Source organism: Bos javanicus, chromosome 11, assembly GCF_032452875.1.
Source record: "Bos javanicus breed banteng chromosome 11, ARS-OSU_banteng_1.0, whole genome shotgun sequence".
In the NCBI taxonomy this organism is placed as follows: domain Eukaryota; kingdom Metazoa; phylum Chordata; class Mammalia; order Artiodactyla; family Bovidae; genus Bos; species Bos javanicus.
In genome coordinates this window covers 103,645,192-103,661,369 of record NC_083878.1, presented here as the reverse complement: position 1 = coordinate 103,661,369, position 16,178 = coordinate 103,645,192, and the positions used below count along the sequence as shown (strand labels likewise).

Here is a 16,178-nt window from a genome sequence, read left to right as displayed (position 1 = left end):
AGCAGGGCTTCTCCTGGCCTGGGCAGTGGTCCTGTTGCCTGTGGTCACATAGCAGCTTTTAACCTGTGGAGGTTATTCCCCACACTGGTTCCAGAGGCGCCCAGGTCAGGCAGGCTCAGGCTGTGACCTGGGGTGATCTGTTGGTGGCAGCAGCCGCGAGCCTGGGCTGTCTGCCTGGCGCTGCCTCCTGGGTCGGGGGCCGCGAGCCTGGGCTGTCTGCCTGGCGCTGCCTCCTGGGTCAGGGCCCCCAGCAAGCTCGCTCTCACTTTTCTACCTGACTGAGCGCGTCTCGGTTCTGCAGTTACAGACGAGGCGTTTTGAAAGGTCCTTGGCGTCGTGTCTTCCGCTGAGTAAAATTTAAGCAGGCCACAGCTCTCCCACTCAGGTGTCGGTGGGTTAGGGCCCAGCTTTGCCACCTGCCATAGTGGCCCCTGCACCCAGGCACCTCGTCTTGCAGGGCCGGCTTTCTGTGAGACTGTGAGGCTTACTCCGGCTTGTAACGGAGAGAGTGGCACAGGGGAAGGCCGCGTCCCCCACTGCCTTACAGACTTAGAGCTGCTCCTGCTGCTTCAAGGCCTTGGTCGCTCGTCTGGAGAGCTAGCCGGGCCTGTCCGGGTGGACCCCTGTCCTTGCGGAGGGACGCACTCAGCTTCAGACCCCTGCACTCTGGGCACTCGGTGGGAGACCATGCCCATCTGTCCCCTGGGAGGCGAGACTGGCATCACAGTGGGTGCTCTGATCTGGGAGAGCAGCAGGCAGATGTTTTCTGGAAGCCCTGAGAGGCGAGGGAGGGCGGGGCTAGGGCACACACACCTCGCCCTTCCTGTCTCCTCTCCAGCCTTCGGGTTAGCGCGAGGGGCCCGTGAAAGCTGTGGGCTGTTGTGACTGATCGGAGGCGGGCCTTGCTGCCTGGCAGGGGTTTGAGGCCCAGCCTATGGTGTCCAGGTCCCCTCTGCGTCCTCACTGCGCCCTCCTCCCCGCATGTGCACGCGTGCAGACACGCGTGCAGGCCTATGTGCATGTGTTGAGCATCCGTGTGTTGTGCTCATGCCGGGTGGTCACAGCCTAGGGGAGCTGCTGGAGGGAGGAAAGCGCCCTGGGTATCCATGTGGAGTCCTTGCTGCTGGGTGACGGGGCTGGGCAAGCAGCAGGGTGGCCGTGCCCTGCCCTGCCCCGCTCAGGGCGCCCCACCCCACTCAGGGTGCATCTCTGGGCCCCCGTGGTGGGGCCGGTGGTGCCCGAGTGCTGCCCCAGGGCCCCCAGTCAGCGGGTGCTGTTCCCTCGGTGGGGGTAGGGGGGCGCTCTTCAAGGGCAGCTGCACCTCGGAGTGAGCCATTCTCAGGGGTTTGCAGTCACAGTTTAAAAATCAGAAGTGCTGTTAAGTCCTTCCAAGGATCTTTTTGACCCAGCGGGCCCGGTCCCGCCCATCCTGCAGTGAGAGGCAGCAGCACTGGGCAGTCAGCTGGGATGGGTGCAGGGCCTCCACCCCTCTCGGGGGACACACAGTCACGGTTGGGGGAGGGTGTCACAGTCGGTGCTGGCTTGGTGTCCGTGGCTCAGTGCTTTTCGCTTCTGCTGAGCACGATTCCAGAGCCGGGAGAGCCTGCTTCAGCATTGGCGTTGACAGGATGGATTCCTGAGCGCACCAGAAAGCGTCAGCTGTCTTCTGCTGAACAACACCTGAGTTGCTTCAGCAGATAGATCTCAATTCGCTCCACGGTAGGGAGTCCTGTAATCTTTTTGTCGTCACTGGTTTGGATCTCCTGATTGGAGTTTTTCCACAACCAAGGTGCCATGATGAAAGCCTGGGGCTCTGGGTGTATTGACTGGAATCTTGTCGCATGCTAAGCAGCAGCTCATCTTGTTTTGTAACAGCACTGTGTGTGTGTGTTTCAGGCAAGTGTATCCTGAAGGTTACTATAATTCCAAAAGTGGATGGAGCAGTCAGAGTGATTACTATGCAGCTTACTATTCCGGCCAGTACGATTACGGAGGTACGTTCAGAAGCTGTCACGGGCTTACCGCAGCAGACGCCTTCAGACCTTGGTGCAGCCAGGCGCCAGGTGGCGGCGTGGTGGACTTTCTTAGGAAACTTTTCTTTTTTATTAGTCATGTGATTTTATCTATAGCCAAAGTAGCAGAAAGTAATTTGCGTCTAGAAATAACTGTATTGCTACTGTTCATTGACAAGTATTACCCAAGTCACAGTAGTGTGTTTTTATCACGTTGATAGATTTCTTTGGTTTTCTAGCAAAGTGTAATTCTTGGTAGTACCAGAGTATGTGGCTCATCCTTACACGGACGAGCTAAAATTGATAGAAATAAAATGAGGGGCCGGCTGCCCCCTGCACCATTCACGTGTGATGTGCCCGGGGGCCTAGTGTAGCAGGAGCCCTCGGGTTGGACAGAGCAGCCTCAGGTGGCCCGTGCCCCTCCCCTTCAGGCGCCCGCTGTCGGGCGGCATGTGCGTCTTGGCGAGCATCCCCTGAGCAGCCCTCCTGGGCCCCCTGCCTGGCCATGGCCAGAGGGAGGGTCCTGACCCAGCACAGCCCCTACTTCCCCATCTTCTGGGGCTCCTCCTCCACTTTGTATTTGCACTGCTTCACACATTATAATGTTAATTAATGTGTTTTGGAAAAACAGTTTTTTAGTTTGAGAGTGTTTTTTAGATTTTTATTCTTAACTGAGATACGGTTGATTGAGTGTTGTGCCTGATGCCTGCTGTCCCAGAACAGCTCAGTTGTACACGTACATTGGTTCTCTTTAAATACTCTTTTCCATTGTGGTTTGCTCCAGGAGACCGGGTGTAGTTCCACGCACTGCGCAGTAGGCCCTTGCCTATCCACTGAGAGTGTTTCTTAAAGCTGTGTGGACCACATTAGAGAAAAGAGATGAATGATTTTTTTTTTTAAGCACGTGTTGAGAGAAATTTAGCCAGTGGGCTTTGAGGAAGACACGCCGGATCCTCTCGTGCCTCACGGTTCATGGTCCCCAGAGTCGTGCTGCTTTTCGGGTGGAGAGTTTGGTTCCTCTCGGAGGCTAGGAGCATCCTTCAGTCCTGGGATGGCCTGGTTTCTCCAGTGGTAGCCAGAGGAGTGTCTTTTTCACATTGTACTGACCTGGTGATCTCTCACTATAGACCCAAGTCGCTGGGATCGGTTCTACTACGGCCCTCGGTTCAGAGACCCCCGTTCCTACGACAGGGGGTATTGGTGTGATACCGAGTACGACTTGTGCAGGAAGGAGAACTACGCCTACGGTGACAGGTGGGCAGCACAGACTCCAGCACGGAGGGCGGGCCGTGAGTCAGCCGGGCCTTTGCCCTTGGGTCCTGCGTTCACTCGAGAGCTGCGGTTGCATCTGGCTCCCAGGCACCCGCCACTGTCAAAGAAGGGTGAACCAGAGGTTCTTTCTTCGGGCTTTTGGTGGGGAACTGACCTTAGAACCAGCACGGGGAGTCAGTTCAGCCTCTTCTTCGCAGGTCCATGAGAGGCGTGACTGCCTTGGAATGGACCCCCAGCCTGTATCTCTTGGTCTCAGGCAGGGCCTGAACTTGGCTGTGGGTGCGGTGACCCCACTACAGTGTGGGCTGTGGCGAGTGTCATTCCTGGGGTCAGGACCCTGGGGGGCTCAGCCGTGTGCAGCATAGGAGCCTTGCCTCTGCCTACTGCCTCCTCCAGGCCCGAGAAATACGATGACCGCTACAGGTACGACCCCCGCTTCACCGGGAGCTTTGACGATGAGCCCGAGCCACCTCGGGACCCTTACGGGGAGGAGGTGGACCGGCGTAGTGAGCACAGCGAGCACTCGGCACGGAGCCTGCGCAGCGCGCCCAGCCTGCAGAGCCGCCGCAGCAGCTTCAGCGCCCACTCCCACCAGGTAGGCGGGGGCAGGCTCCGGGGCCACCTGGGGTCACGGGGGGCGGCGAAGGGGCTTCACCTATCCGCTTTGTGCTCCCGAAGAGTCAGGTGTACCGGAGTCATAACGTGCCCTCCGGGTCCTATGAGGTGCCCCCTCCGCCGGGCTCCTTCCACGGTGATTACGCCTACGGCCCCTACGGGAGCGACTTCCATGGCGCACCAGGCTTTCCAGAGTACGGCTACCCCGCCGAGGCCAGCTGGCCCTCCGTGGAGCAAGGTGTGTGTGCAAGGCCCTGGGCTCACACAGTGCGGAGGGGCCCAGGGGCTCCTGGGACCAGCGTCTGCGCCTGCGGCAAGAAGGGCTGGGCTACGACCCAGGTGGGAACTGGTGATGGTCGGGCCTGGGCTTCCCTGGGAGCTGCTGGCCTGTCCATCACATCCACTTCAGTGCAGCGCTGCCTTGAGGCTTCCTGCCCAGGTCAGCTCCCCATGTGGAGGGACAGCAGCCCCCTCCCACCACCCGCCCTGCGAGGCTGACCGCACGGGTGCGAGGCTCTTAGAGGAAGCCTGGTTCTTGCAAAGCTCCTGATCGTTTACTTACCGCACGAGCTGCACCTCAGTGCACCTTTGAGATACTTGATCACGTGCTGTTTCTTGGAAACCTGTACAAGTACGTGAAGTTTGAGAACAAACAGTATAAGAGATAACTGATGGACTTGCTCGAATGTTCCGTAATTGGAGATCTCCCTTCCTGCTCGCCTGCGGTGTCTCACTCTCAGTCGTTACCTCAGCGCGCTGATGCTGCTCTAAGGTCGTAGCTGTGAGGAGTGCGCAGGGCCGCCTGAGCAGGTTTCTGTTTTAAAAGCACAGCACATCCTGATGGCTCTTAAAGGAATCTTTTCATTTTAGAGGAGAAACTCCTTGTTTTTAATGGTTTGTTTGTGTGACACATGTGTAAGTTCTCCTTTTTAATAGGATATTTAATAGTTGAAAGGCAGTCGATCTGGATAATCTGTGATTTCGGCTGTCTGGGTGTCTTAAAAACTTGAGCTGTTGATCTAGTTGAGAAGCATTAAACAGTGACAAGCTGGCAGCTTCTTTTTCACTTGATCCACATGTAGCTCCGTCGAGACCCACTTCTCCCGAGAAGTTCTCGGTGCCTCACGTCTGTGCCAGGTTTGGTCCTGGGGGCCAGCTCATCAAAGTGATTCCAAACCTGCCTTCAGAAGGACAGCCTGCGCTGGTTGAAATTCACAGCATGGAGGTAATTCCGTGGGGAGCAGTTCCGTGTCATCGTTCAGCGCCCCCACCTCAAAAACGTGCTTTCCAGCCTGTCCTCTTCCACTTGCGTGTCCTTGCCTGAAAAGCAGTCTTAAGCAACGCTAACCCATGAGTCTGATTTGTAGGTGGTTTTGATTCTATTCTGTCATCTATTTTTCCTCCCAGGAGTCAATATTTTGTTAGTAAGAATTTTAGGGGGGGGTTGTGGTTCGTCCCCTGGGCTGGGAAGATCCCCTGGAAAAGGAAATGGCAACCCACTCCAGTGTTCTTGCCTGGAGAATCCCATGGACGGAAGAACCTGGTAGGCTACAGTCCACCGGGTCGCAAAGAGTTGGACACGACTGAGCGACTTCACTTTTTTACTTTTGTGTTAGACATGGAGTTATCCTGTGTTCATTTTTTTGTTGTTGTTTGACTTTCTGATTTTGGAGGGAGGGCTCCATAGGTGCTCATTTTACCGGTGATCTGGAGAGTGGGTAGAGGAGCCTCGTGACCTCGGGGGGCTGACGTGGGGCACACCACTCTGTGCCTGCAGGTCTCTTCCGTCGTGTGTATCCAGGCCCCGCGTCAGAGTCTGGGCAGGAGGAAGGGATCTCACTGCTTAAGTAAAGTTTAGAAGTCACTGTCGTAGAGCTGGCTTGCCCATGATCTGTGATGGAGGCGCTGCCCCCGTGGGGCACAGCCCGTCCCAAGGACGGTGTCCGTAGCTCTGTCTGCCGATGTGGCCAGCAGACGTGGGCTGGGCCAGGTGATGCTGTGCCACCCCCGTGAACCACTCTCCCCGTCCCTCTTCTGTCCCTGCCTAGACCTTGCTGCAGCATACACCGGAGCAGGAGGAGATGCGGGCCTTCCCAGGACCTCTCGGCAAGTACGTGCCCACAGAAGCACTCTCGGTGCCCCGCCCACTGGCTGTGCCGGGCACGGCCTGGCAAGTGCTGCGGCTGCTGTTCACCAAGCGTGTGTTCTTTTTGCAGAGATGAGACCCATAAAGTGGATGTTATTAATTTTGCACAGAACAAGGCTACAAAGTGTTTGCAGAATGAAAACTTAATAGACAAAGAGTCTGCGAGTCTTCTCTGGAGCTTTATTGTCCTGCTGTGCAGGCAGAACGGGGTACGTGTCTCCCCTCCTAGAGCGTCCCTTCTCGTCGGCTCTAGTCCCGGGGTCCTCAGCCCCCAGGAGGATCAGGCAGGATTTCTGGGCCAGGCATTCCCGTCCGGGGGGTCCCGCAGGAAGCAGGAGTCCAGTAGGGCATGTGGTTTGGGGTAAAGGGAGGTTTGGCCTCCGCATCGTCGGCCTGCCCAGCATGTGCCTCCGGTGTGCCGTGTCGCTCCTGGCGAGGTGGGGAGCAGCTCTGCACCCGAGGCGGTCTGACGGGCCCTCCCCGACCAAGGCTGGGGTGGTCTTGCCCCCTCGGAGGGTCTGTTTGTGGTTGAGCCTGCTTTCCCTCTTGTCCCTCGCAGACCGTGGTGGGCACAGACATTGCAGAGCTCTTGTTACGAGACCACCGAACCGTGTGGCTTCCTGGGAAGTCGCCGAATGAGGCCAACCTGATCGATTTCACCAACGAGGCTGTGGAGCAGGCGGAGGAGGAGGAGTCCGGCGAGGCCCAGCTCTCATTCCTCACGGACAGTCAGGCCGCCAGCACCCTCGAGAAAGACACAGAGCGGTTCCGGGAGCTGCTGCTCTATGGCCGCAAGAAGGTGAGTGACCCGCGCTGGCGTGTCGTCTCTGAAGGTGCGAACGGCAGCTTGTCCTAAGCGCTGCTTGTGTCAGAGCTGCCGGTCCCGTGTTGAGTCACTCGGCAGGTGAGCAGGCCTGAGCCTGGGCTGTGCCCCGCCCCTGCTGCGTGTGGCGCGTCTCGGGGTGAACACGTGCATAGGACAACATCCGTGTGTCCTGACGCAGGTCGGGGGAGCGCACCGTCGCTGCGTGAGCGGGCGGGGCCTGTGCCAGAGTGGAGCGGCCTGGGCACAGGCGGGCGGCGCCGAGGCACACGCCCTGCGCTGGCTCCACGCGGGCACCTGGCAGTGCAGAGTGGGGCCCAGCGAGACTCATGGTTTGATAAGGAAATGATCTTAAAGTAGACATTTTACAGCTGATGGAAATCCCACATCTGTTCATTTAATTACTGTTTGTTAAAACGTTTTTGGCTCTTGGTCAGAAGTTTTCTGAATTGCGGCCCAGGTTACTTGTGGAAGGGGTGCTGCAGTGCGAAAGGCCCTACCGGTGCTGGGCAGATGCCCAGGGGGGCCCAGGGGTCATCCTGGGCCTGGGGAATCTGCGTCCTCGAGGCCTCAGTCACAGCGGAGGGGATGGCAGTGTGCTGCTCCGCTGGCCCTGGTCCCACAGCCTGTGTCCCTGGGCCAGCGGTGCCAAAGGCAGGCGCCTCCACGGCCTCCTGCAGGCCCCACCGGGGGAGCTGGGAGCCGGCTCCCACGTCCCCGCGTGGGGCGCGCGTCTCGGGGCCTCCGGGTCGTTTGGTGTTACCCCTGTAGTTGTGCCCTCTGTCCCTCCCGACGGCACACACGCCAGGGCCCCTGTCCTTCTCAGGGTTCAGACACGCTCTTGATGCTTTGCAGGACGCCTTAGAGTCTGCGATGAAGAATGGCTTGTGGGGTCACGCCCTGCTACTTGCCAGTAAGATGGATAGCCGGACGCACGCCAGAGTCATGACCAGGTGAGGAGTCCTGCCGTGGCGCAGGCTGTGGGCATGCCCGTGGGCCGGCGCCCAGCCTCCTGTGGTCTGGGGAGCCCACAGGCCCCTGAGCTCCTGGCAGAGGAAGCTGGGGAGGCACGTCTGCCACATCTGGCTGCGGGCTGACTGGCCCTCCTCGGAGGGTGTGGCTCAGGGATTTAACTGTTTTTGTCGACTGCAGAGTTTAATTCTATAAAATCTCAACGAATTCTGTAGTCTCCCTCTCCTGCAGTCTTTTAAAAACACCAGTGTGTGTTTGGCCCGGGTCAGGCGTCAGGCCAGTCACCAGATGGGTGGAGGTGAGACCAGGCTAGTTCTGTGTCTTGTTTTCTGACCTGGCTGAGCTTCCTCTTTTAACATCTGCTCAGGTTCGCCAACAGCCTTCCAATCAACGACCCCCTGCAGACTGTCTACCAGCTGATGTCTGGGCGGATGCCGGCCGCGTCCACGGTCAGTGGGTCCTGACGACGCCTCAGCTTGGCCTTTGTGCAGAGTCCGCGCCTGCTTCCTTCTCACACCCACGTGCTCAAGCCCTGCAGAGCTGAGTGTGTTCTGAGCCTCAGGGTTTTTTGCTTGCTTCTGGTTTCAGTGCTGTGGGGATGAGAAGTGGGGAGACTGGCGGCCACACCTGGCCATGATCTTGTCCAACCTGAGCAGCAGCGTGGATGTGGAGTCTCGGGCCATGGCCACGATGGGCGACACCCTGGGTAGGTCAGGGTGGACGCGGAAGAGGGGCCTGGGCCTCGGCGCTCCAGCCCGAGACTGGCCCTCTGCCCGGGGTGTCCGTGTGTCCCTGGGAGTGCGGTGCTGTCCTGGAGCCCGAGCCCGCCTGCTTTCTCTCCCCTCAGCCTCCAAAGGGCTCATCGATGCTGCGCACTTCTGCTACCTCATGGCCCAGGTCGGATTTGGGGTGTACACCAAGAAGACCGCAAAGCTTGTCTTAATTGGGTCAAACCACAGGTAAGGGACATGGCGTCATGGTGCCCGCATCCCTTAGAAGGGACGAGGCCCCATGCGGCTGCGCGGAGCCGCGGTGCCTGGGGTGCTTGGCGCTTCGGCTTCCAGGGGCCGCTCCGCGTGACACGACACCTGTGCTCCACAGTTTGCCGTTTTTGAAGTTTGCGACCAACGAGGCGATCCAGAGGACAGAGGCCTATGAGTACGCGCAGTCCCTGGGGGCGCAGGCCTGCTCCCCTCCCAGCTTCCAGGTGGGCCCGGGCTCTGGCGCACTCCCGGGGCTGGGCCTGGTCAGTGCTCACAGGCCGCAGCTGTTACAGGTTTTATTCAAAGAAACAAAACGATGAAATGGGTTTGGAAATCTCGAGGAGGTCTTAACCAGTAACGCTCGGGAACAGAAACCTGTCGCGTTGAGGGTTCTGACTGAAGTTTGGTTCTCAGACCTCTTGTGTACTAAGAACTTGCACTGTTCGGTTGCAAGTTCTTTTCTGTCAGCTGTGGACTTTTCTGTCAGGGAGGGTGGTACCTGACGGGACTGTGCATGCGTGTGTGAAACGGCGTGGCATGTGGGTGCCAGCCGAGCAGGGTGAGCGCGCTGGTGGCTCCCAAGAGGCCGTTCTCACGGCACAGGCGTGGCGGCGCCTCGTGCTCACTCCGTGGTTGGGAACGCTGACAGCTGTGTTCAGGGCGTGTGAGTTTCTCGGAAGCTTAGTCGTGTACCCTGATCTAAAGTTGCCGGCGGGGGCTGGCTCTGCTGTGAGCAGGCGGGGCGGGGGGTGTGGAGAGCCCGAGGAAGGACGGAGGGCCGGGGCAGGGGCGGCCGGGGGCAGGGGGCAGCCCCGAGCGGCTCGAGCACCGCTGAGCTCGTCTCTCTGTCTCAGGTGTTCAGGTTCATCTACTGCTGCCGCCTGGCTGAGATGGGGCTGGCCGCGCAGGCCTTCCACTACTGCGAGGCGATCGCCAGGAGCGTCCTGGCGCAGCCGCACAGACACTCGCCCGTGCTGCTTCGCCAGCTGGTGCAGGTGACGCCCCCGCCTGGGCCCCCGGGGGCCGCAGCCACGCGGCTCTTGGACCGCCCGACCGAGACGAGCCCTGCACACTCCTGGGCGGGAGCAGGTGTTAGCACCTCAGCACAGGGCCCTCCGGGAGCTTTGGCGTGAGAAGGGCCGCTGGCAGGAGGCCCGCATACCCAGGCACCCCAGCCTCGCACTTGGCACCGGGGGCCTCGCTGGGCTGGGTCCTGGCTGTGGCCCTGCGGCCCCAGCTTCCTGCTCCGTGAGATAGAGCACGTGATGACCTCCTGGCAGTGCCCGGTGTCCACGTGTCCCTCTCCCTGGAGGTGGCACTGAGCCCGCGCTCGTGACACTGAGGAGTCTTGCCAGGGAAGCTCTCAGAGTCACAGGAGCCACATGAACGGGCTGCCGAGCCCTTATCTCTGCCCCGCGGCTCCCGCCGTTACCGCAAGGCCAGACTTGCTGCCCCACCCCCCACGGCCCCCCGAGAGGGAGCGGCCCAGGTAGGGGCGCCTCGGCGAGTAGAGTCCCGTGGAGGCGGGCTCAGCACGCCAGGGTCCGTCCGGTGCTGTGGCCTCCGCGGCCAGTGCAGGGGCTGCTGACGTCCCAGGCCCTCTCGTGTGTACACTGTCTAAGATGGTCCCAGGCCCTCTCCTCACGCGTACACAGTCATGGACGGTCCAGAGAGTGCGACTCGGGCCCCCACGGTGGAGGAAAGCTGCATGTGCCGTCTGGGTGTGTTCAGGCCATAGCAGGTTTGGCGGGCGTCTCCTGTGGGAACAGAGCCTATATCTCCATGTGTTTCCAGGTCGCCTCCCAGTTGCGCCTCTTTGACCCTCAGCTGAAGGAGAAGCCGGAGGAGGAGGCATCTGCAGAGCCTCCTTGGCTGGTCCAGCTGCAGCTCGTGGAGAGACAGGTCGAGGTGCGCTGGGTGTGAAGGGGCCCTGTGTGCACACCAAGGGCTCCCGTGCTCAGGACACCTCTGTTAGGGGAGTGGGGGGCAGCGCCCATGCTCGGGACACCTCTGTCGGGGGGACGGGGGCGGTGTCTGTGCTCAGGGCACCTCTGTTGGCGGGGCGTGGGGAGGCAGCATCTGTGCTCGGGGCACCTCTGTCGGAGGGCGGGGGGCAGCGTCGGGCGGGGAGATGCCTGAGGCTTTTCTCCCTCAGGAGGGTGCTGTGGCCTGGAGTCAGGACGGAGCCTGCCCGCCACACTGCCCCAGCTCACCAAGCCCTGAGGTGGGGCCCCGTGACGGCCCAGAACCCACCCAGCTGGTGGGCCTGGGTGCCGACAACCCACTGCTGGCCCCGCCAGTGACCGGCGCCGAGCTCTTAAGCCAGGATGTGCGGCTGCTGCCCTCAGGTGAGCCCGCGGCCTCCTCCCGGTGCTGCCTCCCTTGATGAGCCGGTCGAGTCCCAGGGCTGTGAAGGTCGGGTGGGGTGGGAGGGCCGTGAAGGCAGTGGGCCTGCACGGGGCTGGACAGCCGCCTGCTGGGCTGTCGGGGCTTCCCGTGGCCTCGAGCCCGCGCCATGCGGAGTGAGGCCCCTTGACGCCCTGGCAGCCTCAGCCTTCGTGCTCAGACGGAGAGTTCCCGTCTCCCAGTGAATGAGGCAAGTCCGCGGAGTCCCTGGGGCGAGCACATGGCCTCAGACAGTCCCTTCTGCACCGTCTCCTGCAGCTCCTCTGACGCTCCCCGATGGCCCAGCAGCCGTTCCCGTCCGGGTGCCCATGTTCCCGGTGCCACTGCCAGGTCCTGTCGAGCTGGGGCCCGTACATGGTCCCCCAGGGGCTGTACCTGGCTTTCCAGAGCCCTCTGGGCCTGACCCTGTGGCCCTGTACCCCGGACCTGGGGTGCCACCTCTCCAGGAGACGGACCGCCTGCTCCCGGAGGCCAGGGGCCAGGACACAGGTGGGTCTGCAGAGGGGCCGTCCTGAGGGCAGAGTGGAGTGGGTTTGCTCTTCAAGGAGGTGCCTGTAGGAGGAACCTAAGTCATCCTAACCTGGAGGAGGTGGGAGTGGGTGTCCCAGGGTCGGGGGGGCAGCCCTGTGACCCAGAGGATGCACCAACCCTCCTCCTACAGGGCTATATCCCTGGCCGTCTGTCCACCTGGACAACCTTCCTCTAAAAGTGAAGCTTTATTTTTACACATTTAGAACAGTGCAGTCTGGGTTTCAGAAGGTCGTGTCGGGGGCCCTGGCGGGTGGGGGAACTGTGCGTCCCCAGCAGCGGGCGTGGCCACGGAGCCCCCCTGCCTGGGTGCCGGTGCGGAGCTCACCGGAGCCGCGCTTCCTTCGGCAGGGGTGGTGCCGCAGGAGAGACCCAGCAGAAGCTCGCGCTCGGAGCCGGGAGAGGAGGAGTTTGGTGGGAACTTCGCTGATACGGTATTTGCCCATATGGTTTTTGTCTTTAAGCTGTTTGTTTTCTGTAAACTCCAGTGAATAAGTACTTCTTCTTTCTTAAACTGTAAGTAGGTCAACGGCACTTAAATTTATGAGGTTGTCTTTTGAATTAATTTCATAAAGAGAAACCTTGAATCCTTAAAACATGAAGAACTGTTGTAAACATTAATAGGGAGAAAAGTAACGGTATAAAAGAAGGCTTTTAAGGAGGAGAAATACGTGTGTATAATGAAACCGTCTTGTCAGTTTTAAGCCTTCTGAAATGGAGAACTTCTCTGATTTCTGCATCTTTTCTAGGATCTGTAAAACTTTTAGTGCTTTCCTTGAAGTTAGGATTCATCGTATCAGACGTGTTTGACATAAACACACACTCCGTCTGTGTGCTGTGATTCCAGGGGCAGGGGTGGGAGGGCGGGTGGAACAACGCTTTTCTATCCGTGTTCTGGAAGCTTCTTACAGATAGCCAATTCTTTTTGCTGTCCTGGGAAACGCTCCTTGTGCGCTTTCCCATTAAAACATTCTGTCCCTGAGAAAATAAAAGTGGCAGTTTAACTGTATTGAAAAAACTGTCTCAACCTGGGGATGACCATCTTTCTGAACAGTTCTGCCTCTCAAACCGCCCCATCCTCAGTGCTTGCGTGTGTCCCCCCAGGGCTCCTTCAGGACCTCACCAGGTCCCGACGCGCCGCCTCAGGCCCTGCAGCTGCCTGCGCCGCTTACGCCCGCGCCCGAAGCGCAGAGACCTGTCCAGGCCGCCAAGAAGGAGAACAAGGAGCCGAAGAAGGTGACTCACAGCCCCAGCCGGGCAGGGGTGGGGTGCCGAGGCAAGGGGACATCGTGTGTGTGAAGATGGGGCCCAGCGTGTTCTGGAAGGGCAGCGTGTGTGCAGTGAAGTGTGTGCGGTGTGTCTGTGTCCACGTGTGAACCACCAGCTCAGAGCGGGGGACGCTGCCCGCCCCAAGGCCCGCGGCTCCAGGGCCCATGCAGCCGCCCGGAGGCTCATGTCAGCACTGATCTGCCCCCACTGCCCAGGCTGGGCCGCGCGTGCGGGAGTGGCCCTCGCCGTGCAGTGCCTCATCGTGGGTGCGCCACGCTGCTGCTGTCCTTTCCCCCGGGAACGGACATGAGTCGGTGTCGCTCAGGTTGCGTTTATTGGGGATCCAGCCGCGTGAGTCTTCTTGTCTGTGTCTTGTGGTGGACGCACTTCTTTCCCAAGGGTGTATCCCAGCATCACGGGACAGCTGTGTGTCCAGCTCTAGAACGTCCTGCTGGACAGGCCTCCTCGCGGGTTTACCAGGTGGTCCTTCCAGCACCAAGCAGGCAAGACCCCGGCCGCATCGTCCCTGGGGCCGCGTTGTCTGCCCTCCTGACGGTTGCCACCGTGCCGGGGTTGGTGACACTGATGAGCAGTGACACGGCGCCTTTCCGAGTGCCTGTCTGCCCACCCCGACCTTGTCTGTGGAGGGCTGCTCAGGTCTTCTCCCGTCCTTTACGGGGCCCTCAGGTTGGCGATGGCCCTTCTCACGTGGATGCAGGTTCTGTCAGATGTGTCTTCTGAGCGTCTTCTCCAGCCTTGGGTGGCCTCTTACCCTTTGGTGGCTGCTTGGGAAGAACGCTGTTCTCAGTCTAGTGCTCAGCAGAGTCGGCTTTCACGGCTGGTATCTTTTTTCTTTAATTATTTATTTTTGGTTGTCGTGGGTCTGGGTTGCTGCACCCAGGCTTTCTCTAGGTGGCCGCAGGTGGAGGCTGCTCTTTGTTGCCACAGGCTTCTCACTGCCGTGGCTTCTCTTGTGGAGCACGGGCTTCAGGGTGCTCGGGCTCCTGGGCTCTAGGGCGCAGGCTCCGTCGTCGGGGCTCCTGGGTTTAGTTGCTCCGCAGCACAGGGCATCTTCTCGAATGAGATGGAACCCATGTTCCCCACGTTTGCGGGCAGATCCCTACCCACTGTGCCACAAGGGAAGCCCCCGTGGCTGGTATCACAAGTAAACACAAGTTTAATTCAAAGCGTGCACAAGCCGTGCAGGTGACTGGACGCGGCCGCCCGCCCCAGTGCGGAGTCGGCCGCGGGTTCAGAGGGGGTGGGGGCTGTGGAGCTGCTGCTGCTGCACTTTGCGGCGGACGTGATGGGCAGCGTATGCAGGATGAGGCCAACCTCCCTGACGCCTGACCTTTCCCAGTCTGGGGGTGCAAGGGCCTGTTTTGAGGAGCCCGCACGGACTTGCTGGCTGTCACCACTGCTGGGGGAGACGGTCTCAGGCTGCCTATTGTTGGCATTTGGACATGAGAGGCTCCAGGAGGCACGTCACTGTTGCGATTTTTGTAACTGTGGTGAGATACTCAGCACGTTGGTCACTTCCACTGTTTTAAGTGCGCAGTTCTGTCGTGCGGCCACCACCACCGTCCCCGGGGCTCTGTCTTCCACACCGAAGCCCTGCCTCCACTGCGGTGAGGCCCCTCCCACCTCCAGCCAGGCGTCTGCTTCCTGTCCCTGTGGCCCTGGCACCTGCAACCTGACACCGGGGCTTGCGCGGGCTGGCCCTGCTGTGCCGGGCTCATTTCTCTCAGTGCCACGACCTCAGGCTTGTTCTGGTGGTTTCTCTGTTCAGAGCAGCGAATCCTGGTTCTCTCGCTGGCTGCCTGTGAAGAAAAGGACAGAAGCTTACCTGCCAGACGACAAGAACAAATCGGTGAGTCCTGCCAGGTGGGCCTGGGGAGCCGGGGGTTCTGCAGCAGCAGGGCGTCCAGCTGTCTGCATGGAGCATCTCAGTCCTCGGCGAACCTGGGCCGACGCCTCTCGCGCTCAGGGCCTGAGTCTGCTCACCTCGTGCTGCTGAGTTTTCTTTTTTACTTTTCACAACCCCGGCAGATCGTCTGGGATGAAAAGAAGAACCGATGGGTGGACGTCAATGAGCCAGAGGAGGAGGTGAGCTGGGACCACGGGCGGAGAGGCGCTCCCTGGGGCAGGAGCTGTGGGGTGGTGGATCTCCAAGCGGGCTTTCCTTCCGCAGAAGAAGGCTCCACCTCCGCCTCCAGCTGCCCTTCCCAAGGCTCCACAAGCTGCCCACCCTGGTCCCGGAGGGCTCCCCAGACCCACCGTGAACATGTATTCTAGAAAAGCAGGTAATAGGGCCCGGCCGAAAGTTAGAGGGGGTCTGGGTTGTGCGTTTGTCCTGTAGACACTCCAGAGCCCGGCAGGGACCACTCGTGTGTCAGGCGTGGCTTGTCTCCCACGAGAGGAGGGCTGGTTCTCTGAAGATGAGTCTGGGGTGGGGGTGCCCGTCCTCCGGAGCAGTGAGTGGTCTTGGGCAGGGTGGATCCGATCAGTTGGAAAGGCAGCCTGGCGGCATCCTGGCATGAAGTGGGACCCTCACCTGAGCAGGAGGCCCTGGGAGAGGCTCCTGGTCAGAGCCCAGCCTCCCTGGGGCTGGAAGTGGGGTCCCCATGGTCCCTGGACACACGGAGGACGGAGCTGGGGGCCATGGCACGGGGGTGACCTTGCTTTCCCTCCGTGTCACAGCTGGAACCAGGGCACGCTACGTGGACGTCTTGAACCCGGGGGGCCCCCAGCGGAGCGAGCCAGCCCTGGCTCCCACTGACCTCTTTGCACCCCTGGCCCCGCTTCCAATTCCAGCTCACCTGTTGGGCCCAAACGCAGGTACACAGCCCGGGCAGCAGGGCTGTCCGCTGCCAGCCTGCTGGCCTCAGGTCTCCTTCTGGGGCCCTGGCCTTGGTCCTCTTTCTAGAAGAGCACCATGGACGCAGAGCGCGAGGCCCACCGTGGTGTCTGCAGGCGTGTGTGCGTGGGGGGGCGGGCAGTATGTGTCCCCTGGGGCTTAGTCCCCCGGGCACCAGGGCCGTGTGGACAGCAAGGGCCTCCTCCGTCTCCCCGCAGATGCAGAGGAGCTGCCATCCACTGAGGGGGCCAGCAGGGAGGGGCCGGCCAGGCCAGAGCCCACCTCGGATCCCAAG

At 60.4% G+C, this 16,178-nt stretch overlaps 1 protein-coding gene across 8 annotated transcripts in view; it reads left to right on the top strand.

Moving 5' to 3' along the window:
* The window catches only part of SEC16A (SEC16 homolog A, endoplasmic reticulum export factor), a 32,427-nt gene that overhangs the window by 11,916 nt on the left and 4,333 nt on the right, over window positions 1-16,178 (top strand). For 7 of the 8 annotated variants that reach the window (XM_061434044.1, XM_061434045.1, XM_061434043.1 and 4 more), the window contains exons 4-27: window positions 1,897-1,994; window positions 3,140-3,266; window positions 3,681-3,879; window positions 3,963-4,137; window positions 4,982-5,124; window positions 5,948-6,009; window positions 6,116-6,254; window positions 6,605-6,844; window positions 7,724-7,821; window positions 8,208-8,289; window positions 8,429-8,546; window positions 8,688-8,799; window positions 8,942-9,047; window positions 9,678-9,818; window positions 10,618-10,731; window positions 10,979-11,171; window positions 11,488-11,718; window positions 12,109-12,191; window positions 12,862-12,993; window positions 14,816-14,896; window positions 15,076-15,132; window positions 15,218-15,329; window positions 15,727-15,864; window positions 16,102-16,178. In XM_061434044.1, coding sequence (XP_061290028.1) covers window positions 1,897-1,994; window positions 3,140-3,266; window positions 3,681-3,879; window positions 3,963-4,137; window positions 4,982-5,124; window positions 5,948-6,009; window positions 6,116-6,254; window positions 6,605-6,844; window positions 7,724-7,821; window positions 8,208-8,289; window positions 8,429-8,546; window positions 8,688-8,799; window positions 8,942-9,047; window positions 9,678-9,818; window positions 10,618-10,731; window positions 10,979-11,171; window positions 11,488-11,718; window positions 12,109-12,191; window positions 12,862-12,993; window positions 14,816-14,896; window positions 15,076-15,132; window positions 15,218-15,329; window positions 15,727-15,864; window positions 16,102-16,178 — 3,058 coding nt within the window. The remainder of the gene's footprint in view (window positions 1-1,896; window positions 1,995-3,139; window positions 3,267-3,680; window positions 3,880-3,962; window positions 4,138-4,981; window positions 5,125-5,947; window positions 6,010-6,115; window positions 6,255-6,604; window positions 6,845-7,723; window positions 7,822-8,207; window positions 8,290-8,428; window positions 8,547-8,687; window positions 8,800-8,941; window positions 9,048-9,677; window positions 9,819-10,617; window positions 10,732-10,978; window positions 11,172-11,487; window positions 11,719-12,108; window positions 12,192-12,861; window positions 12,994-14,815; window positions 14,897-15,075; window positions 15,133-15,217; window positions 15,330-15,726; window positions 15,865-16,101) is intronic. The other variant, XM_061434041.1, reaches the window with a different exon arrangement.